The sequence below is a fragment of the Oncorhynchus masou genome, chromosome 6 (genome assembly GCF_036934945.1).
Source record: "Oncorhynchus masou masou isolate Uvic2021 chromosome 6, UVic_Omas_1.1, whole genome shotgun sequence".
NCBI classification, from domain to species: Eukaryota; Metazoa; Chordata; class Actinopteri; order Salmoniformes; family Salmonidae; genus Oncorhynchus; species Oncorhynchus masou.
Window position 1 is genome coordinate 58,811,448 of NC_088217.1, and position 24,716 is coordinate 58,836,163.

The 24,716-nt window shown below is 44.0% G+C and overlaps 1 protein-coding gene across 4 annotated transcripts in view; it reads left to right on the plus strand.

Moving 5' to 3' along the window:
- The window catches only part of unm_sa1614 (un-named sa1614), a 135,243-nt gene that overhangs the window by 56,313 nt on the left and 54,214 nt on the right, over positions 1 to 24,716 (plus strand). For all 4 annotated transcript variants that reach the window (XR_010456052.1, XR_010456053.1, XR_010456054.1 and 1 more), the window contains exons 19-22: positions 1,393 to 1,508; positions 12,474 to 12,541; positions 12,909 to 13,010; positions 13,310 to 13,529. Coding sequence is in view for 1 of the 4 variants with exons in the window: in XM_064969261.1 (XP_064825333.1) it covers positions 1,393 to 1,508; positions 12,474 to 12,541; positions 12,909 to 13,010; positions 13,310 to 13,529 (506 nt within the window). In the remaining 3 variants the exon portion in view is untranslated. The remainder of the gene's footprint in view (positions 1 to 1,392; positions 1,509 to 12,473; positions 12,542 to 12,908; positions 13,011 to 13,309; positions 13,530 to 24,716) is intronic.

Below are 24,716 nucleotides of genomic sequence, written 5' to 3' on the forward strand. Positions count from 1 at the left end.
ATTGACCCCCCATAAACGTGTCAAGCCCACCACATCTGACTCATCCAGCTGTAAAGCATAGCTTGTATGCGAAGCAGTAATTGTTTCAAAACATCTCCTGCCATGTCACTGATGCGTCGTGAAACAGTATTGTTTGTTGAAGGCATTGTCTGTGTTGTTTTTTTGGCCTTTTCCCCTAGCATTGTCCCAGCCATAACCGCGGTGACAGGAATAATTAAGTCCTCCACAATAGTATGGGGTTTGCCTGTCCTAGCAATTCGGTAGCTCACCATATAAGGCGCTTCTAGCCCCTTCTTATTAATGGTATCTGTTGCTTTTATACAGGTCTTGTTACTTGAAAGTCTTAATTCTTACTGAAAAAACTCCTGTGGCTTATTTTTCAAATTGGCATGTTTTGTTTCTAAATGTCTGTTCAAGAGTGAAGGTTTAATCAAGTTGTGAGAGTACTTTTGCACATATAACTGTGGCTGAAAGGCACTACTCCCAATATAAGTGAACCCCAAATCAATATTAGCACCTCTTCGATGTTCCAATGAACTACTACCAGCGTCAGCTCCCGGCATCTCAAATCAAATAAGAATGTATTGGTCACATACATGGTTAGCAGACGTTATTGCGAGTGTAGCTAAATGCTTGTGTTTCTAGTTCCAACAATGCAGCAATATCTAACATTTAATCTAACAATTCCACAACAACTACCTAATACACACAAATCTAAGTAAAGGAATAAGAATATATACACTCTTAAATATATGGATGAGCAATGACCGAGCAGCATAGGATAGATGCAAAAGATGGTATAAAATACAGTATATACCTATGAGATGAGAAGAGCAACATATGGGCAGTACCAAAACAAGTGATCTAATGATTCTCTTCTCAGCTAAATCTGCAGAGGGTTAGTTGTATCCCCATATACAGTATATAACATTATATTGGTTGCAAGGAGTAAAAGTCAGTTGGCATTTAGAGGTCTGAGCATAGCTGAGCATTTAGAGGTCGAGACAACAGGTGAGATGGAGAGGGGGAGTGAGTGGGTCAAAAACAGCAGGTTTGGGACCAGGTATCACATCCGGTGAACAGGTCATGGTTCCCTAGCCGCAGGCAGAACAAGAGTCATCAGGTCAGGTAGCCAGGTAGGCATTGGCTCAGGGTGAGCGAGAGAGAAGGTTAAGTTCACACAGGACACCAGATTAGATTTACTGCATGTCTTCTAAGTTATGGGACCATGTCAAGGATGTTAGCCAAACATGCTGAGTAGATAGTTGTTATTCATCATGGATTTGTTAGACAGTGGCTCCTGTGTTATTCTTAGTCAGTCTAACATGTCAAAGGTTTATATCCCAGTGTATTGTATGAGTATAACCGTGTTGTGTTTTGATTTTGTTACAGCAACAATCTGGATGTCCAGACTGCCAGGGGAAACAGTGCGTTGCATTACTGTTGTCTGCACAACAGAACAGAGTGTCTTAAACTGCTTCTCCGAGCCAAGGCCAACATACATAACAGTGAGTGTTATGAGTAGTCCCTTGCTAAAGACCAGGCCTGCACCCTAGTGGTCTGCTCCTGAGATCAGAAATGCCTTCTCTGTTCAATGTCTATCCATGTTCCATCCATGCTGTTCTGTGTGGGGCATAATTCACTTTGACTGTAGTCAATGTCATGCATTGATGTCAATGGGACTAAGTGATTTAAAAAAAAATGTTTTTTTGTACTGTGAATTAATCTTCTCTTAATTGATCTTTTTAAAAAGCCTAAAGGTTTTTATTTAACATTTTAAGGTCTCTTTTAGATGAGCCCTGTCTAACACAATACACATCAAAATACAATATACACTGCGAGAGCATTGCAAAATACATAAATACATCTGTATTATTCAATTATTGTACCCACACTGCTCGCGTGCGCCCACGAGCGTCTGCGTTGCCAAGAGCTAAAATAGAAGTTGCATTTCGCGCTGCAAGTCCCACCACTCCAATCTCCTCATTGGATTATAGAAGCAGGTACCCACATGCCATCACCTCATTGGTTATACCCACGTGGGTGACTGAAAGACAAACGAGGTCGGTGGCGGTAATGAACCTAATTTATGAAAGTTGCCAATCGCAATATAAAGTCCAGAGAAGAAAAGGCCTGGAAGGAGGAGAGATGACTAGAAGTGATTCGGTTGACCGTTTTATGTGTGGATTAATTGTTGGAGTAGAGGACCTTGTCCATTTCAGGTAAAATAAAAACTCAATGTTTATATCCCAGGACAAATTAGCTAGCAACAGCAAGCTTTCTAAATAGGACAAATTAGCTAGCAAGTGCAAGCTAGCTAGCTAAATTGACATAAATGTATGTTCTTCGACCTGTCCCCAAATTAGTGTAATTGGTTCAGAGTTTGTTTTGATATTTTAACCTGTGTGTCATGATCACATTTGGTGTGGGGGGACACAATAAATTTATGCACGATAGCGCACGACTGATTTGGGTTCCGTGTCACTCTGTAGACACCAACCTTTTGGTAAAGAATACAGTGAAGAGTAATAAAACTGTCTCTTGTGATAAAACGAAGGGCGCTATGAAAAAGTGCAGACAAGGGTTTAAGAGTAGAGGCAGCAGCACTTTGATAAATAATATCACCATAATCAAGAACAGGGAGAAAGGTTGACTGCACAATCTGCTTCCTGCTGACTAGAGAGAGACCAGATCTGTTTCTATAAAAAAAGAAGGCCCACGTTAAATCTTAGTTTATTAACAAGCTCAGTTGCATGTTTTTTTTTAAACAATAAATACCAAGCTATTTGTATGCAGCAACTTGTTCGAATATTTAACCATCCGATGAGTAAAGAGAAGGCAATTGATATAATCTTACTAGAACTGGAAAACAACATGTATTTTGCCCGCATTAACTACGGGTTTTAAATCAGTAAGGACTTCCTGCACAACTGCAAAATCGGACTGTAGTCTTGTCACAGCCAGGTCAGCAGATGGGGCAATTGCATACATAATAGTATCAGCCACATTTAGATGATATATTTCTTTTTACAGATTGACCAATAACATTGATATAAATAGTGAAAAGAACCGTTTCTAGTATCGAACACTGCGGAACACCTTTATGTGCTTCAAGTAATTCTGACTTAACCTCATCAATCATGATGTCCTGAGTTCTGACACGAAGATAATCATGAAACCATGAACATGTGTGTCGGAGCTCAGGCCTATTGAGGACAACTTATTTAATAAAATGTTAAGCAGTATCAAAAGATTTTGACAGATTCACAAACAAAGCAGCACATTTAATTTTAGTGTCTAAAGCAATGACAAGATCATTAGCAACTAAAGTGATTGCTGTAATAGTGCTATGCCTAATACCTAAACCATGATTGTTCTACATTCAAAATACATTTCTCAGATAGAAGAGAGAAGTTGTTAATTTACCAAGGATTCAGGAGTCTTAGCTAGACAAGGAAGCCTTGAAATGGTTCTGGAATTAAGATCACTACTCTCCCTGCCCTTGTGAAGTTGCAGCACGAGCTGATAAATCTGGGTTATTGAGCCCACAATGAATGGGCGCTGCACACTTCAGCAAACATGGATCCAATTGGATTTCTTGTTGTCTATTGCTAGCAAAGCATCCAGGACTTTTTTATTATGTAAATAGCCTAAAAGAAAAGCTTTTTGAAAAAATTTATCTTATCATTCAGCAAGTTTCCCCTATCAAAATCCTGCCCTGTATCATTGTGAATAGACTTAGAAGTTATTTCAAAGAGAGAGCTCGCTGAAATAAATTGGTGATTAAATACATCAATGATAGCAATTTTTTTGTCTTGTGGCAGAGAGGAGGAAGTAGTACCCTTTAGGGATTTGACAGTTTTCCAGAATTTTGCCGGGTTCCCATTACTATCCGAAAGAGCGGTTACATAATCAGATTTCTGATTTCTGATTTCTTACACAAGGATTTCTCAATTCCTTAAACGCTTGCTAGTCCAGACCTAATCCTGTGTTCCTGGCTTTGACCCAAGCATTATCTCTTTTATGAATGACTTCTGATAATTCCGGAGAGTACCATGCATTCAATCTACCTAATTATCCACAATAGCATAGAAAACATCTGCAAAAAGACTGAATGCTAAATCTGGTTCAGGGATAGCTGAAATACAATCCGGGTCATAAAAGAAAGATAATGTTCACTGAAGTTTTTAAAGTTCCTCTTTGTGATGACACAAGGCTCTCTGACACACTGTTCAATGGTCACTAATATCTTGGGCAAAGAAATTTGTTAAACCAAGATAAATCAGAGTTGACTTTGAAGGTTCTTTAATGTTGGGCTGTGTCTGAAATGCACTGTCTGAAATTCCTTATATATGAAATGCCCTGTCTGAAATGCCTTAAAGGCATTTGGAGATCATTCCAAACGTAAGGTGCAAAAAAACTGAATGCAGATCTACCTTCAGTGGAATCGAAGGGATCTCTGTAATTTAACAATGGAGTAAGGTATGGCAGAAGTTTGCACAAGATGGCCTTATAAATGAAAAGAGAGCAGTGCATTGATCTATGAGACTTGAAAGGGCCAAAACTAACAAAATGGCACTGATAGACATGGTCACCCTGTTCATGGCGCCTAAGCAACTTTGCAGTGTTTCGTTTTTTTGCATGTTATTTCTCACATTATTGGCTCAGAACGTCCTTTGCACTATTACTTACAGCAAGAAAGAACTTTTGGAGATGAGAGCGGCTGTAACTCCCCAGAAATCTACAAGAAATACGACTTTCCTGAATTGGACCCTTTGTTCGTACCCCCCAAGGCAATTCCACTTATCCCAGAGACTGCTCCAAGACTGATTCAGGAGGCGTGCATCCCATCCAACGCTTACCAGTATATTGCTCGCTAATGTTCAGGTCCTGGACAAGAAACTAGACTAGCTCAAGGTGAGAATCTCCTTCGAGAGGCATACAGTCGTGGCCAAAAGTTTTGAGAATGACACAAATATTAATTTTCACAAAGTCTGCTGCCTCAGTGTCTTTAGATATTTGTCAGATGTTACTATGGAATACTGAAGTATAATTACAAGCATTTCATAAGTGTTAACCTCTTACACTTATGGTGGCGCTATTTCATTTTTGAAAGAAAAACGTTCCCGTTTTAAACAAGATATTTTGTCACAAAAAGATGCTCGACTATGCATATAATTGCTACTGTTCGAAAGAAAACACTCTGACGTGTCCAGAAATACAAATATCTTCTCTGTGCGTGCCCTTTAACGTGAGCTTCAGGCAAAACCAAGATGACTTGGCATCCAGGAAATGACAAGGATTTTTGAGGCTCTGTCTTTCATGATCTCCTTATATGGCTGTGAACGCAAGAGGAATGAGTCTGCCCTTTCTGTCGTTTCCCCAAGGTGTCTGCAGCATTGTGACGTATTTGTAGGCAGATCGTTGGAAGATTGACCATAAGAGACCACATTTACCACGTGTCCGCCCGGTGTCCTGCGCCGAAATTGGTGCGCAAAAGTCACCTGCCAGTATTTTTCCATGGGGCACAGAGAGAGAAGCAAGCTTCCATGAACTGCATGTCAATGAAGAGATATGTGAAAAAACACCTTGAGGATTGATTCCAAACAACGTTTGCCATGTTTCGGTCGATATTATGTAGTTAATCCGGAAAAAGTTTCACGTTGTAGGTGACTGCATTTTCGGTTCGTTTCGGTAGCCAGGCGCAATGTAGAAAACGGAACGATTTCTCCTACACACAGACGCTTTCAGGAAACACTGCGCATTTGGTATGTGGCTGGGAGTCTCCTCATTGAAAACATCAGAAGCTCTTCAAAGGTAAATGATTTTATTTATTTGGTTATCTGGCTTTTGTGAAAATGTTGCGTGCTACATGCTACACAAAATGCTATGCTAGCTTTGCATACTCTTACACAAATTAGTCAATTTCTATGGTTCAAAAGCATATTTTGAAAATCTGAGATGACAGTGTTGTTAAGAAAAGGCTAAGCTTGAGAGCAAACGCATTATTTTAATTTTATTTGCGATTTTCAGAAATCGTTAATGTTGCGTTATGCTAATGAGCCTGAGGCTTAGTCACAATCCCGGATCCGGGATGGGGAGTTTCAAGAGGTTAAAGGCTTTTATTGACAATTCCATGAAGTTAATGCAAAGAGTCAATATTTGCAGTGTTGACCCTTCTTTTTCAAGACTTCTGCAATCCGCCCTGGCATGCTGTCAATTAACTTCTGTCCCACATCCTGACTGATGGCAGCCCATTCTTGCATAATCGATGCTTGGAGTTTGTCAGAATTTGTGGGTTTTTGTTTGTCCACCCGCCTCTTGAAAATTGACCACAAGTTCTCAATGGGATTAAGGTCTGGGGAGTTTCCTGGCCATGCACCCAAAATATCAATGTTTTGTTCCCCGAGCCACTTAGTTATCACTTTTGTCTTATGGAAAGGTGCTCCATCATGCTGGAAAAGGCATTGGTCATCACCAAACTGTTCCTGGATGGTTGGGAGAAGTTGCTCTCGGAGGATGTGTTGGTACCATTCTTTATTCATGGCTGTGTTCTTAGGAAAAATTGTGAGTAAGCTCACTCCCTTGGCTGAGAAGCAACCCCACACATGAATGGTCTCAGGATGCTTGGCATGACACAGGACTGATGGTAGCACTCACCTTGTCTTCTCCGGACAAGCTTTTTTCCGGATGCCCCAAACAATCGGAAAGGGATTCATCAGAGAAAATGACTTTACCCTAGTCCTCAGCAGTCCAATCCCTGTACCTTTTGCAGAATATCAGTCTGTCCCTGATGTTTTTCCTGGAGTGGCTTCTTTGCTGCCCTTCTTGACACCAGGCCATCCTCAAAAAGTCTTTGCCTCACTGTGCGTGGAGATGCACTCACACCTGCCTGCTGCCATTCCTGAGCAAGCGCTGTAGTGGTGGTGCCCCGATCCCGCAGCTGAATCAACTTTAGGAGACGGTCCTGGCGCTTGCTGGACTTTCTTGGGCGCCCTGAAGCCATCTTCACAACAGTTGAACCGCTCTCCTTGAAGTTCTTGATGATCCAATAAATGGTTGATTTAGGTGCAATCTTACTGGCAGCGATATCGTTTCCTGTGAAGCCCTTTTTGTGCAAAGCAATGATGACGGCACGTGTTTCCTTGCAGGTAACCATGTTTGACAGAGGAAGAACAATGATTCCAAGCACCACCCTCCTTTTGAAGTTTCCAGTCTGTTATTCGAAATCAATCAGCATGACAGATCTACAGCTTTGTCCTCGTCAACACTCACACCTGTGTTAACGAGAGAATCACTGACATGTCAGATGGTCCTTTTGTGGCAGGGCTGCAATGCAGTGGAATTTTTTGGGGGGTATTCAGTTAATTTGCATGGCAAAAAGGGTCTTTGCAATTCATCTGATCAGTCTTCATAACATTCTGGAGTATATGCAAATTGCCATCATACAAACTGAGGCAGCAGACTTTGTCAAAATTCATATTTGTGTCGTTCTCAACTTTTGGCCAAGACTGTACTCTCTTTCATGGAATCATGTCTCTCTCCAGATATAATGTCCCCGTCCATTCAGCCAACTGGGTTCTCAGTATATTGCGCAGACAGGAATAAAGAATCCTTTGGAAAAAAGAAATGGGGAGGTATGTTTCATGATTATCTGCTCATGGCGTGATTGCTGTTACGTACAGGAAGGCCCTTCGAAGGCCCCATCCTGACGATGACCGAAGAGAATTCTCTAAAGATGTAATGTGGTTGGCATATGATTGTGAGGTATTCTTAGTGGGGTGAACAAAAATACTTGAGTTCCTTTTCTCTGTGGATGTTCCCCCTCAAGCCGATACCATACAGCATATCCTAAGGCCGCATTTATTGTAGCTGGGGACTGTAATAAAACAAATCTTAGGAAAACGTTACCGAAGAATTATCAACACATTTCCTGCACCACTCGTGCATCGAAATCTCTTGACCATTGCTGCTCTCCCTTCCGGAATGGCTTCAAGGCCCTCCCTTCGGCAAATCAGATCACACCTCTATCCTGCTCCTATAGGCAGAAACCCATGGTAAGGACTGGTCAATGCTGGTCTGACGAATCGGAATCTATGCTTGTTTTGATAACGCGGAATGGGATATGTTACGGGTTGCCTCTGAGAATAACATTGACATATGCACTGACACGGTGACTGAGTTTATCTGCAAGTATATACCTCCCGCTGTGACGATTAAAACCTATCCAAACCAAAGACCTAGAATTCCTTACAATCAAATGCCGACCGCATTATCTCCCCAAAATGTTTTCGATTATAGTCACAGCCGTGTATACCCCCTCCCCAAGCAGACACCTCAATGTTAGCCTGGAAGAACTTCACTGGACTCTATGTAAACTGGAAACCATATATCCTGAGGCTGCATTTATTGTGGCTGGGAATTTTAACAAAGCTATTTTGAGAACAAAATTCTACCAGCACATTGACTGTACCTCCTGCTCGAGGAAAACACTGGACACTGGACCTCTGCTACTCTAACTTCTGCGATGCCTACAAGGCCCTCCCCTGCCCTCCCTTCGGCAAATCCGACCATGACTCCATCTTGCCCATACAGTCCTATAGGCAGAAACTCAAACAGGATGTACCCATGACTAGAACCATTCAATGCCTGTCTGACAAATCGGAATCCACCCTTCAAGATTGTTTTGATCACGTGGACTGCAAATTTTTTCGGAAAGCCTCATAAAATCGATTGTTATTGTCTACGCTGAGACTCGGTGAGTGAGTTTATTAGGAAGTGCATTGGAGAGGATGTACCCACTGTGACTATTAAAACCTACCCCAACCAGAAACCGTTGATAGACTGCGGCATTTACGCAATATTGAATGTGCGAACCACCGTATTCAACCATGGAAAGATATCGGGGAATATGGCCGAATATAAACAGTGTATTTATTCCCCCCGCAAGGCAATCAATCTTGCGAAATGCTGGTATAGGGACAAAATGGAGTCGCAATTCAACTGCCCAGACACGAGACGTATGTGGCAGGGTCTACAGGCAATTACGGACTACAAAAAGAAAACCAGCCACGTCACGGACACTGACGTCTTGCTCCCAGACACACTAAACACCTTTGCCCGCTTTGAGGATAATACAGTGACACCGACGCGGCTTGCTACCAAGGACTGCGGTTCCCCTCTTTCTCCGTGGCTGACGTGAGTAAGACATTTAAACGTGTTAACCCTTGCAAGGCTGCTGGCCCAGACGGCATCCCTAACTGCTTCCTCAGAGCATGCGCAGACCAGCTGGATGGTGTGTTTACGGACATATTCAATCACTCCCTATCCCAGTCTGCTGTCCCCACATGGTACAAGATGGCCACCAGTGTTACTGTACCAGAGAAGGCAAAGATAACTGAACTAAATGACTATCACCCTGTAGCACTCACTTCTGTCATCATGAAGTGCTTTGAGAGACTAGTCAAGGATCATATCACCTCCATCTTACCTGCCACCCTAGACCCACTTCAGTTTGCATACCGCCCCAATAGGTCCACAGATGATGCAATCGCCATCACACTGCACACTGCCTTATCCCATCTGGACAAGAGGAATACCTATGAAAGAATGCTGTTCATTTCTCAGCATTCAACACAATAGTACCCTCCAAGCTCATCATGAAGCTTGAGACCCTGCATCTCAACATTACTACACACAGGTAATAAACGTAATGTTAGCTAGCGAGCCAGTCATTTTACACCAGCTAGCTAGCTAGCTAACAGTAAGCTTTAACTTGCAATGAAAACAACTTTCTGACAAAATTAGAAACGTATAATATCTGAATCTGTAGCTGGACTCTTACCAGTATACATGGATGAATGCTTCACAGCAGACTGCAAACACTTTCATTATTAAATAAGACGTCCTGTGTCGTTTCCATTTTGTATGTACAGCTTGCTTGGCCCGTTGTGTCAAGTCACACTGGGTCACACTGATCGTGTGCAATGCCTTAAGAATAATTTTAAGCTTTAACCCCCACCCAAACTCTGACCATTTTACTTGCCCTAGCAGAGCTGTTTTCATGTTATCTAGAGCGTTGGTGACTAACTGTGCCTCTGGTAACAATTTAATTATGCTTTTTTACCGACATTTACTGACACAGGCCATATTAAACCGGTGATGAGTGTTTTTATAAATTCATCAGTTATTCTGCCCTCTGGCACGCTCAGACGAGAGTGCTCTGAAACAGTTGATGCAGTGATATTCTATTGAAATGGATACTTGCATAGTTGAGTCTATTTGTTCAATTTTACTACGCAATACATTAAAAAAACCGCATTAAACAGGATTACCGAAACAAACTGACCAACTCAAATAGACAGAAGTGTGCTATATGGCAGACCAATCCAAACTCATCTCTTGGCATGTCCAGCCCACTCATTATCTCAGCCAATCACGGGTAGTGGAAAGGTTGCTGACTTTTCCTGTGGCTAAACCAACTATGCTCGTAATTTAACAATTCTATTCATATTTACAGATGGCATACAAATTTGTTATTAAGGCACATGTTCCAGAATGCATTTCTGCCCCCCCCCCCAAAAAACATTGATGAAAAATAGTTTTAGTTCAAACGACTCTCCTTTTAAAGTAGTCACCCGCGTGCGAAACGGGTCACCAATGTGAGAATGCTTTTCATTTATTACAGCTCAGCGTTCAACACCATAGTGCCCACAAAGCTCATCACTAAGCTAAGGACCATGGGACTAAACACTTCCCTTTGCAACTGGATCCTGGACTTCCTGATAGACCTCCCCCAGGTAGTAGGGGTAGGCAACAACACATCTTCCACACTCGATGCAAGAAGTGGTAGTCCTGATCACCAACAACGATAAGACAGCCTATAGGGAGGAGGTTAGAGACCTGGGAGTGTGGTGCCAGGACAACAACCTCTCCTTCAGTGTGAGCAAGACAAAGGAGATGGTCTTGGACTACAGGAAAAAGAGGGTCAATCATGCCCCCATTAACCCGCTCCACTACAGCCCGATCGATGTTAAGATTTTCAAGTTCCTTTGTGTCCAGATCATCAACAATCTATCATGGTCCAAATACACCAAAACCGTTGTGAAGAGGGCGGAGACTGAAAAGATTTGGCATGGGTCCCCAGATCCTCAACAGGTTCTACAGCTGCACCATCAAGAGCATCCTGACCGGTTGCATCACCGCCTGGTATGGCAGCTGCTTGGCGTCCGACCATAAGGCACCACAGAGGGTAGTTCATACGACCCAATACATCACTGTGCCCAAGCTTCCTGCCATCCAGGACCTATATACTAGGCGGTGTCAGAGGAAGGCCCATAAAATTGTCAGACTCCAGTCACCCAAGTCATAGTCTGTTCTCCCTGCTACTGTACGGCAAGTGGTACCGGATCGCCCTGTCGAAAAGGCTCCTTAACAGCTTCTACACCCAAGGCATAAGACTGCTGAACAATTAATAAAATTGCCATCGGACTATTTACATTGACCCCCTTGTATAGCCTCGTTATTGTTATTTAATCTTATTGTGTTACTTTTTATTTTACTTTAGTTTACTTAGAAAATATTTTATTTACTCAATTTCTTGAACTGCATTGTTGGTTAAGGGCTTGTAAGTAAGCATTTCATGGTAAGGTCTACCTGTTGTATTTGGCGCATGTGACAAATAATGTGATTTGATATGGATATCTCATTGGAGTGTGTTAAGTCTCTATATCCACTTTTTGTTGGATTTTCATTTCGAGAGGTCAATGGAGATTCTTTATTTTTCTGCCTTGGGTTTCTCAATGAAGAGCAGCATCAAATCCAAAGAGCATTTATTCAAGACATGTTTTCATTTTCACAAAAACTCTTCATAAAACCAAAAGCTAGGGCTTTGTGAATCCGTAAACACCTCTGTATGTGTTTCTAAGTCAATAGTATGTCTAGGAGCTCAATACTTTTTTTGTGGATTCTGCATGTTCAGGTACTTGTGCCAAGTCATTGAACAGGGAGTGCGGTAGGAGGATGTTTTGTGCTTATTAATCCGTAAAGGATGAAGATTGAGTGTTCTGCAGTATTTGCTCTGATTTCAGCAAACTAAGTCATTCTTCATTAATTAAAGTATATTCCAACAATAGTGGTAGATCCTCCTTTATGGTTAGACAGAAATTGTGAGCGGCGTCAGGCCAGATAGTGTCAAAATGCCAATAAATAGGTAAGCGTTCAGGTAGGCCTTCAGCAAAAAAAAGAAAGGAGGGGTGCTCAACAACAACTGACAAAAATCATCATGAGAATGGCTTACCAGGAAAAACTTCCAAAAGGACTAATTTGAGGTAAAAAGTTGTAATGTATTTCATTGTTGTGCCACATGACAATCAAGGCTTCATATATTGTGGCTTTGCATACAAGTGGTTGTTGTGCCAACCATTAATGCTTGATGATGATCCCAGCTGTGCTCTTTGTTGTTTCTCTTTCAGAGAATGAGGTGGGCGAGACTGGGCTGGATATTGCTAGCAGATTAAAAAACACGCACTGTGAGGAGCTGGTGAGTCCACCCTGACTACAGCTGACTCACAGCTACACTGTTGAAGGACTAGGGGCTTTAAGTAATTAACTAAACCAATTCACTCGTTATTCATAGACGGCAGCACCTCCTTGTCAATATATATTTTTTCTCCTTAGTCTGTGGACACCAAAGGAATCTTGATTTGTTTTGTATTGATCGATTGATTTCAATAGCGTAGACAAAAAATGTATAAATTGCTTAGTGCAGAGGCAGTGAAGGTTCCTGTCCAAGTTCATGCTATCACCAATGTGATATTTATATATAGTATGCAGTGGCTGCGTTTCTATATAGTATGATATATGATGATTGACACGTGGCAATTCTCCTGTTGGGTGTTGTGTACCAGATCAACCAGTCCCAGAGTAACCAGTTCAACATGCACGTGGAATATGAGTGGCAGCTGCGTCAGGATGATCTGGACGAGAGTGATGATGACCTGGATGACAAGGTCAGCAATATTATGGTCGTGTTCATTTGGTATCAAATGGAGAGAAAAAAAACAGTAAAACAGGGAGGAACTATTTGGTAAATTAACACTTTTTAAAATGTTTTCACTTGCAAGCCCTAATCAATACGACCCAGTCCTTCACAACTGTATGGTGTCGGCTGCGATCCTGATTCTGAGGCGTTAGTTAGTCAAAGATTATTTGTAGCAGTCTATTACTACTGTCTGTTATGACTGCTGAGTTTTTAGAGAGCGAGACCGAGTGAGTGTGTTTGTTTTTTGTTTGTTTGTTACTTACTTAGACAGGTCCAGTAAAGAAGGGCCACTCTTCTCGGCCCTTCAATCTGTACCAGACCCACACCAGCTCCTCCACCCTGGACCGAGGAGGAGGTGGACTCTTCAGTGTGGGTCGCAGGCTAGCACTGGCCCACAATCAGAAGCGGGAGGTGTACGCCAGTCCCAGCTCTCACACGCGCAGCCTTGACAGCCCCCTGCACGCATCTCTCCCTTCTAGAGTCAAAGGTGAGTCCCACGCAGTCTTCTCTTCTTCAACCCAGACTGTACTTTTCTAGGATTTAGAACCGGATTATATCTATCCCATATTAATCATTATGTATGCATGTATCTTTGATGAGATAAATGCATTAAGAGCTGGGATGGCGAACTCTGACTGCTTTCCCAGTGGATTCTACCTGTGTGCATTTTACCAGGGTGGGTCAGAACTGTGTTGTCTCAACCTTTAAGTACAGTTGAAGTCAGAAGTTTACATACACCTTAGCCAAATAGTTTTAAACAGTTTCACAATTCCTGACATTTCATCCTAGTAAAAATTCCCTGTCTTAGGTCAGTTAGGACCACTTTACTTTAAGAATGTGAATTGTCAGAATAATAGTAGAGAATTATTTATTTCAGCTTTTATTTCTTTCATCACATTCCCAGTGGGTTTACATACACTCAATTAGTATTTGGTAACTTTCACAAGCATCCCACAATAATCGTATATAGACTTGTTTATACTGTATTATTGACTGTATGTTTGTTTTACTCCATGTGTAACTGTATCATTGTTTGTGTCGAACTGCTTTGCTTTCTTGGCAAAGTCGCAATTGTAAATGAGAACTTGTTCTCAACTTGCCTAAATAAAGGTGAAATAAACAAATAAAATAAAAAGTTGTGAATTTTGGCCCATTCCTCATGACAGAGCTGGTGTAACTGAGTCAGGTTTGTTGGCCTCCTTGCTCGCGTACGCTTTTCCCCACAAGGATTGAGGTCAGGGCTTTGTGATGGCCACTCCAATACCTTGACTTTGTTGTCCTTAAGCCATTTTGCCACCTTGGAAGAATGCTTGGGGCTATTTGGAAGACCCATTTATTTGCGACCAAGCTTTAACTTCCTGACTGATGTCTTGAGATGCTTCAATGTTGCTTCAATATATCCCCATAATTTTCCTGCCTCATGATGCCATTTATTTTGTAAGGTGCACCAGTCCCTCCTGCAGCAAAGCATCCCTACAACATGATGCTGCCACCCCCACAACATGATGCTGCCACCCCCGTGCTTCATGTTTGGGATGGTGTTCTTCGGCTTGCAAGCCTCCGCTTTTTTCCTCCAAACATAACGATGGTCATTATGGCCAAACAGTTCTATTTTTGTTTTATCAGACATGAGGACGTTCTCCAAAAAGTACGATCTTTGTTGCAAACCGTAGTCTGGCTTTTTTATGGAGGTTTTGGAGCAGTGGCTTCGTCCTTGCTGAATGGCCTTTCAGGTTATGTCGATATAGGACTCCTTTTACTGTGGATATAGATACCTGTTTCCTCCAGCATCTTCACAAGGTCCTTTGCTGCTGTTCTGGGATTGATTTGCACTTTTCGCACCAAAGTACGTTCATCTCTAGGAGACAGAACGTGTCTCCTTCCTGAGAGGTAGGACGGCTGTGTTGTCCCATGGTGTTTGTACAGGTGAACATGGTACCTTCAGGTGTTTGGAAATTGCTCCCAAGGATGAACCAGACTTGTGTAGGTCTCCAATTGTTTTCTGAGGTCTTGGCTGATTTCTTTTGATTTTCCCATGATGTTAAGCAAAGAGGAACAGAGTTTGAAGGTAGGCCTTGAAATACATCCACAGGTACACCTCCAATTGACTCAAATGATGTCAATTTAGCTATCAGAAGCTTCTAAATCATGACATAATTTTCTGGAATTTTCCAAGCTGTTTAAAGGCACAGTGAACAGTGTATGGAAACTTTTGACCCACTGGACAAGTGGGGACGAGTGTTTCATATGCTTTAGGAGTTTCATTAACTATGCTCTGGTTCGGGAAATGTGGAGAGACCCGAGTTGTCTTCTTGCAGTAGACTACATGGGGCTTGCAAATATTACCAGCTAATTTACACTGAAGTAATAGACACCATACCTCTTCAGGCCATTTCAATGCTACGGCTATACGCTCAAATACACAAAAATAGGAGTCAACCTCAGACTCTCTGAAAAAAGGTACTAAGGCAATCTGCCTACTAATGTCAAAAGTGTTTGAGGACGGCTCACAAACAGGCACAGTAGGAACGAAGGCTAGCCTTGCTGTCTCTGCATCCAGTTCCACCTGGCCATTTTTAACTCCAACTGCCTTTGTTCTCTGTCTGCCTCAATTTTACACATCTCCAACTGGAGAGTCTCTTGCCTAATATGGGCTCTCTCTTCCGCCTCCAGTTGGAACTGTGCTAAACGGACATCCCTCCTGGCATCACCGTTTGACAGTGGGGAGAGTGGATCAAAACGGGACAATGTGGCTGGTGTTTTAGCCTCGCCCTCATTATCAGACACCAATGGGCTTACAGGAGGAGCAACATCCGCTACAGGGGTAGTAGGCTCAGGCAGTGGTAAAACAAGCATCTGCTCTTCAAACAATACATTTAACACCAGCTTTTTAACCTCAGACTTAACTACATTCTGTGGAATCGATACTGAATAATGGTCAGCCATGGTAATGAGACCCGTAACATAACTCATGCAAATTATAATTGTGACAAAGCAAAAGTGTGAACGAAATAACCAGGACAACTGAAATCTACCGTCAAACTCAAGATTCCTTTGAAAACACACGGTAATGGGGGGGGGGGGGGGGCAGGAAAAAGGGGCTGAGCTGGACACAAGGAAAGAAACAATAAGTAAAAAAAAAACCTAAGCTAGACTAGCCTACACAACGAGAGAGTGAAACACAGAGACCTACAGACATGGCATTTACAGAGATTGAGCTCTAGAGCAAACATCTGACAGGGTTTTTAAACCAAGGGAAAGGAACTGTGATTGGGTAGGAAACAGGAGGAGGTGTGTCTTCTGATTTGATGATTGATTGTTGACTGATTGGGGAGTGATGATTTTCACCTGTGAGGGGAGAAGAAGAGAAAAGAAACACACAGGATACACACACAGTTACTTGTATCCGTAACATCAATTAAAAAATTATCTAACATCTTTAGAATCGAATTATCAGTAATTAAACTAGGCCTAGGATGTTTAATTGAAAAGTAGACTCAAACCCTATATGTTGGGTAGGAATTGCCTTCAGCAAGGCATTACAGCTTGTTTTGGCCAATCCCCTCAAACTTGTCAGCAGCACACCAAATCTTTCCATCGATTGGAGGAGTATTAAGCTACTAGTGATTGGCACCAATATGTAAAGTCTAACTGTTGATAGGCTACTAGTTGCATTTTCTCGATATGAAAAGAAGACTGATTGTGACTGATCAGCACAGGGAAAAAAGTGTCCAGACGACTGTACTGATTTACCAGTATGACGGAAGCCTGGAGGTTTTTAGACGATAAAAAGCTACACTGTCTCGTGCTTGCTGCCAAACGTGTGTCGACATAATAGGCAATTTATATTGAGAAAGTGTGATAATAATCATTATTTTAGCGATCCACAGTAGACGTCCCTCCTTATGAAAAGGCCCCCCATCCTGCTGATGTGAGCTTTTGAACAGTGCACTTGCATTTTAGATGCATTTATGGATGAGAACGTGAACTTGCCATTTCCCAAAACTTTCCAATGTAGGACATTCATATGAAATATGTGCGCAGTGCTTTGTTTTAAGCATCAATTTATCAAATCAGTTCTTGTTTTCTTGCTCTAACTGCGAGCAGCACCAGCACTCTGTAATGTCTTGGAAAACACAGGGATGTCATCGCACACAAGACTCGTAGGCTATTATCAGAGGACCTTGGAGTTTGTAAAAAAAAATAAAAAAAAGAATAAAAAAAAAAGGTTATTTTGTCTGGAATTGTTGCTCTCCCACAAATGTAAAGATTACTAACATTGCAGCACTGATTTCAATGAATAAATGGTGATTGAAATAGGCACTGCAGTGGTGGCACAGCAGTCTAAGGCACTGCATCTCAGTGCAAGAGATGTCACTACAGTCACTGTGTTATGAACTTGAGTGAAGACCCAAACGCGGTTTTAACAGAAAACAGAGTTCTTTAATAAAAAACAGGAATGGCATAAATCCTCCTCCAACGTAGTCAATGGAACAAAAGAACGTAGTATAATGCAGGTTGCACCTGCCATGCATGCAGACTCCGACAGGACAGGACAAGGTGGAAGCAAACGAGACGACAGCTTGCTTCTGGCATCAAAAAACACAAACAAGAATCAGACACTGAAAGTAGCAGGAACAGAGAAAGAAATAGAGACCTAATCAGAGGGGGAAGAGAGAACAGGTGGGGAAAGAGAGAATGAGCTAGTTAGGGCAGATGTAGAACAGCTGAGGAATGAGAGACAGAGAAGGTAACCTAAAAAGACCAGCAGAGAGAGAGAATGAAGAGAAAGGACAGGAACAGACATAACAAGACATGACAGTACCCCCCCACACTCACCGAGCGCCTCCTGGCGCACTCGAGGAGGAAACCTGGCGGCAACGGAGGAAATCATCGATCAGCGAACGGTCCAGCACGTCCCGAGAGGGAACCCAACTCCTCTCCTCAGGACCGTACCCCTCCCAATCCACTAGGTACTGATGACCACGGCCCCGAGGGCGCATGTCCAAAATCTTACGAACCCTGTAGATGGGTGCGCCCTCGACAAGGATGGGGGGAGGGACGAGCGGGGGGCGCGAAGAACGGGCTTAACACAGGAGACATGGAAGACCGGGTGAACGCGACGAAGATAGCGCGGGAGAAGAAGTCGCACTGCGACAGGATTAATGACCTGGGAAATACGGAACGGACCAATGAACCGCGGGGCCAACTTGCGAGAAGCTGTCTTAAGGGGAAGGTTCTGAGTGGAGAGCCATACTCTCTGACCGCAACAATATCTAGGACTCTTGGTCCTACGCTTATTAGCGGCCCTCACAGTCTGCGCCCTATTACGGCAAAGTGCCGACCTGACCCCCTTCCAGGTGCGCTCGCAACGCTGGACAAAAGCCTGAGCGGAGGGGACGCAGGACTCGGCGAGCTGAGATGAGAACAGCGGAGGCTGGTACCCGAGGCTACACTGAAAAGGGGATAGACCGGTAGCAGACGAGGGAAGCGAGTTGTGGGCGTACTCTGCCCAGGGGAGCTGTTCTGACCAAGACGCAGGGTTACGAAAAGAAAGACTGCGTAAAATGCGACCAACAGTCTGATTGGCCCGTTCGGCTTGACCGTTAGACTGGGGATGAAAGCCGGACGAGAGACTGACGGAAGCCCCAATCAAACGGCAAAACTCCTCCAAAATTGAGACGTGAACTGCGGGCCTCTGTCGGAAACGACGTCAGACGGAAGGCCATGAATTCGGAAAACATTCTCGATAATGATCTGAGCCGTCTCCTTAGCAGAAGGGAGCTTATCGAGAGGAATGAAATGAGCCGCCTTAGAGAATCTATCGACAACCGTAAGAATAACTGTCTTCCCCGCTGATGAAGGCAGTCCGGTGATAAAATCTAAAGCGATGTGAGACCACGGTCGAGAGGGAATGGGAAGCGGTCTGAGACGGCCGGCAGGAGGAGAGTTCCCAGATTTAGTCTGCGCGCAGACCGAACAAGCGGCGACAAATCGACGCGCGTCACGTTCCCGAGTGGGCCACCAGAAATGCTGGCGAATGGAAGCGAGCGTACCCCGAAGGCCGGGGTGGCCGGCTAACTTGGCAGAGTGGGCCCACTGAAGAACGGCCGGACGAGTAGGAACGGGAACGAACAGAAGGTTCCTAGGACAAGCTCGCGGCGACGGAGTGTGAGCGAGTGCTTGCTTTACCTGCCTCTCAATTCCCCAGACAGTCAACCCGACAACACGCCCCTCAGGGAGAATCCCATCGGGGTCGGTGGAGACCTCAGAAGAACTGAAGAGACGAGATAAAGCATCAGGTTTGGTGTTTTTGAGCCCGGACGATAAGAAATAACAAACTCGAAACGAGCGAAAAACAGAGCCCAACGAGCCTGACGCGCATTAAGTCGTTTGGCTGAACGGATGTACTCAAGGTTCCTATGGTCAGTCCAAACGACAAAAGGAACGGTCGCCCCCTCCAACCACTGTCGCCATTCGCCTAGGGCTAAGCGGATGGCGAGCAGTTCGCGATTACCAACATCATAGTTACGTTCTGACGGCGATAAGCGATGAGAGAAAAACGCGCAAGGATGGACCTTGCCGTCAGAGAGAGAGCGCTGAGAAAGAATGGCTCCCACGCCCACCTCTGACGCGTCAACCTCAACAACAAACTGTCTAGAGATGTCAGGTGTAACAAGAATAGGTGCGGATGTAAAACGATTCTTAAGAAGATCAAAAGCTCCCTGGGCGGAAACGGACCACTTAAAGCACGTCTTAACAGAAGTAAGGGCTGTGAGAGGAGCTGCCACCTGACCGAAATTACGGATGAAACGACGGTAGAAATTAGCGAAGCCCAGAAAGCGCTGCAGCTCGACGCGTGACTTAGGAACGGGCCAATCAATGACAGCCTGGACCTTAGCGGGATCCATCTTAATGCCCTCAGCGGAAATAACGGAACCGAGAAAAGGGACAGAGGCGGCATGAAAAGTGCACTTCTCAGCCTTCACATAAAGACAGTTCTCCAAAAGGCGCTGGAGGACGCGTCGCACGTGCTGAACATGAATCGAGAGAGACGGTGAAAAAATCAGGATATCATCCATGTAAACGAAAACAAAAATGTTCAGCATGTCTCTCAGGACGTCGTTAACTAGTGCCTGAAAGACAGCTGGAGCGTTAACGAGGCCGAAAGGAAGAACCCGGTATTCAAAGTGCCCTAACGGAGTGTTAAACGCCGTCTTCCAATCGTCCCCCTCCCTGATGCGCACGAGATGGTAGGCGTTACGAAGGTCCAATTTGGTGAAAAACTTGGCTCCCTGCAGGATCTCGAAGGCTGAAGACATAAGAGGAAGCGGATAACGATTCTTAACTGTTATGTCATTCAGCCCTCGATAATCCACGCATGGGCGCAGGGACCCGTCCTTCTTCTGAACAAAAAGAACCCCGCGCCGGCGGGGGAGGAGGAGGAGACTATGGTACCGGCGTCGAGCGAAACCGACAAATAATCCTCGAGAGCCTTACGTTCGGGAGCCGACAGAGAGTATAATCTACCCCGGGGGAGTAGTTCCCGGAAGGAGATCAATACTACAGTCATACGACCGGTGTGGAGGGAGAGAAGTGGCCTTGGAACGACTGAACACCGTGCGCAGATCGTGATACTCCTCCGGCACCCCTGTCAAATCGCCAGGCTCCTCCTGTGAAGAAGAGACAGAGGAAACAGGAGGGATAGCAGACATTAAACAGGTTACATGACAAGAAACATTCCAGGATAGGATAGTATTACTAGACCAATTAATAGAAGGGTTATGGCGCACTAGCCAGGGATGACCCAAAACAACAGGTGTAAAAGGTGAACGAAAAATTAAAAAAGAAATGGTTTCGCTATGATTACCAGAGACAGTGAGGGTTAAAGGCAGCGTCTCACGCTGAATCTTGGGGAGAGAACTACCATCTAAAGCGAACAAGGCCCTGGGCTCCCCTAACTGTCTGAGAGGAATGTCATGTTCCCGAGCCCAGGTCTCGTCCATAAAACAGCCCTCCGCCCCAGAGTCTATCAAGGCACTGCAGGAAGCAGATGAACCGGGCCAGCGGAGATGGACCGGAAAGGTAGTGCGTGATCCAGAAGGAGAGGCCTGAGTAGTTGCGCTCACCAGTAGCCCTCCTCTTACTGATGAGCTCTGGCCTTTTACTGGACATGAGGTGACAAAATGACCAGCGGAGCCGCAGTAGAGACAGAGGCGATTGGTGATTCTCCGTTCCCTCTCCTTGGCCGAGATGCGAATACCCCCAGCTGCATAGGCTCAGCATCCGAGCCGGCGGGGGAGGGTGGCAGTGATGCGGCAGGTGGCAGTGATGTGGAGAGGGGAGCAACGGAGAACGTGAGCTCCTTTCCACGAGCTCGGCGACGAAGATCAAACCGTCGCTCTATGCGAATAGCGAGAGCTATTAAGGAGTCCAGACTGGAAGGAACCTCCCGGGAGAGGATCTCATCCTTAACCTCGACGTGGAGACCCTCCAGAAAACGAGCGAGCAAAGCCGGCTCGTTCCAGTCACTAGAGGCAGCGAGAGTGCGAAACTCAATAGAATAATCCGTTATGGATCTATTCCCCTGACATAGGGAAGACAGGGCCCTGGAAGCCTCCTCGCCAAAAACAGAACGGTCAAAAACCCGTATCATCTCCTCCTTAAAGTCCTGATACTGGTTAATACACTCAGCCCTCGCCTCCCAGACTGCCGTGCCCCACTCACGCGCCCGTCCGGTAAGGAGAGAAATGACGTAGGCGATGCGGGCTGCGCTCCTGGAGTAAGTGTTGGGCTGGAGAGAGAACACCACATCACACTGAGTGAGGAATGAGCGGCACTCAGTGGGCTCCCCAGAGTAACACGGCGGGTTGTTGATCCTGGGCTCCGGAGACTCGGAAACCCTGGAAGTGGGCGGTGGATCGAGGTGGAGTTGGTGAACCCGTCTTGTGAGGTCGGAGACTTGGACGGCCAGGGTCTCAACGGCATGTTGAGCAGCAGACAATTCCTCCTCGTGTCTGCCTAGCATCGCTCCCTGGATCTCGACGGCGGAGTGAAAAGGGTCCGGAGCCGCTGGGTCCATTCTTGGTCTGATTCTTCTGTTATGAACTTGAGTGAAGACCCAAACGCGGTTTTAACAGAAAACAGAGTTCTTTAATAAAAAACAGGAATGGCATAAATCCTCCTCCAACGTAGTCAATGGAACAAAAGAACGTAGTATAATGCAGGTTGCACCTGCCATGCATGCAGACTCCGACAGGACAGGACAAGGTGGAAGCAAACGAGACGACAGCTTGCTTCTGGCATCAAAAAACACAAACAAGAATCAGACACTGAAAGTAGCAGGAACAGAGAAAGAAATAGAGACCTAATCAGAGGGGGAAGAGAGAACAGGTGGGGAAAGAGAGAATGAGCTAGTTAGGGCAGATGTAGAACAGCTGAGGAATGAGAGACAGAGAAGGTAACCTAAAAAGACCAGCAGAGAGAGAGAATGAAGAGAAAGGACAGGAACAGACATAACAAGACATGACACACTGGTTCTAATCCAGGCTGTATCACATCCGGCTGTGATTGGGAGTCCCATAGGGTGGCACACAATTGGCCAAGCATCGTCCAGGTTTGGCCGGGGTAGGCCGTCATTGTAAATAAGAATTTGTTCTTAACTGTCTTGCCTAGTTAAATAAATGTAAAACATAAATAACAGAACTCATAATTGGGCATGTGACTTGGTGAGAGCCGAGTAATAAATAGATTGACATGCAGTCCCTTTATTCATAGGCTATTGTTACTTTGTGTTTCAACTTACCAATGTCAGCCTTTTACCAGATAATATTTTTTTATGAACTGTATAACTGATCATATTTCTGTAGGCTATAGATATAGTATACCAAACATTAAGGACACCTGCTCTTTCCATGACAAGGACTGACAAGGTGAATCCAGGCGAAAGTTATGATACCTTATTGATGTCACTTGTTAACTCCACTTCAATCGGTGTAGATGAAGGGGAGGAGATGGGTTAAGCCTTGAGACAATTGAGAGACATTCAGAGGGTGAAAGTGCCTTTAAACAGGGTATGGCAATGGGTGCTAGGTGCACCAGTTTGTGTCAAGAACTGCAACGCTGCTGGGTTTTTCATGCTCAACAGTTTCCTGTGTCTATCACGAATGGTCAACCACCTAAAGGACATCCAGCCAACTTGACAAAATTGTGGGATGTAATTGTTGTCAACATGGGCCAGCATCCATGTGGAATGTTTTTGACACCTTGTAGAGTTCATGCCCCAATGAATTGAGGCTGTTCTGATGGCGAAAGGGAGGGTGCAACTCAATATTAGGAAGGTCTTCTTAATATTTGGTTTACTCAGTGTATAGGCTACAATATTCTGACCACATGAACAAATTTGTTTTAGGCAACAAAAAAAACGGCATATACAGTATGATTTAATGAAAAGCAGGAAACATGCACAACATTGTTTCACATTCTTTAACCTTTTCACCTGTGTGTTTGAAATAGCTCTAATATTCGCCCCAGCATGAATATCTTTATGCGCATGATGTCAGAATACACTCACTGTTACAAAATGTGATTATTACCCAACGGGACAGTTAAACCCACGCTGCCCGCTAATTATTTATAGGCTATTTTTCAACTATTTCGAACAAGTTTTATTTTCTAACAACAATTTGAATTTAGGTGTGTTCCACCTTGTAATTAATTCACATAGAAGTAGCCCATTTCACTGTCGTGGACAATTTACGTTTGAGGCATTACTGAGCCGGAAAAACTTCTCTCTTCCACAAAAGAGAAGAAAAAAAACGTTTTCCTCCCTGGCACAATTTACGACTGGCTATTCATTACTAATGATAACTTTGAACGTGTGCGTTCCAATCAAAGTAAGTGCCTTATTACTTTGTCATTATAGTTAGGGGTTCCAAAGGCTGGGCCTAATATAGTGTATAAGAGGTCATACAAGAAGTTTTGTATATGTTGATGTAAAGAATATTTCCTGGTCTGTGGTCTCTAATGAGGAGCAACCAGATGCTGTACTTGACACATTCATGAAACTAGTTATTCCAGTTACTAATAAGCACGCACCCATTAAGATAATGATGGTAAAAACTGTTAACCTCTTACACTTATAGTGGCGCTATTTCATTTTTGGAAGAAAAACGTTCCCGTTTTAAACAAGATATTTTGTCACAAAAAGATGCTCGACTATGCATATAATTGCTACTGTTCGAAAGAAAACACTCTGACGTGTCCAGAAATACAAATATCTTCTCTGTGCGTGCCCTTTAACGTGAGCTTCAGGCAAAACCAAGATGACTTGGCATCCAGGAAATGACAAGGATTTTTGAGGCTCTGTCTTTCATGATCTCCTTATATGGCTGTGAACGCAAGAGGAATGAGTCTGCCCTTTCTGTCGTTTCCCCAAGGTGTCTGCAGCATTGTGACGTATTTGTAGGCAGATCGTTGGAAGATTGACCATAAGAGACCACATTTACCACGTGTCCGCCCGGTGTCCTGCGCCGAAATTGGTGCGCAAAAGTCACCTGCCAGTATTTTTCCATGGGGCACAGAGAGAGAGAAGCAAGCTTCCATGAACTGCATGTCAATGAAGAGATATGTGAAAAAACACATTGAGGATTGATTCCAAACAACGTTTGCCATG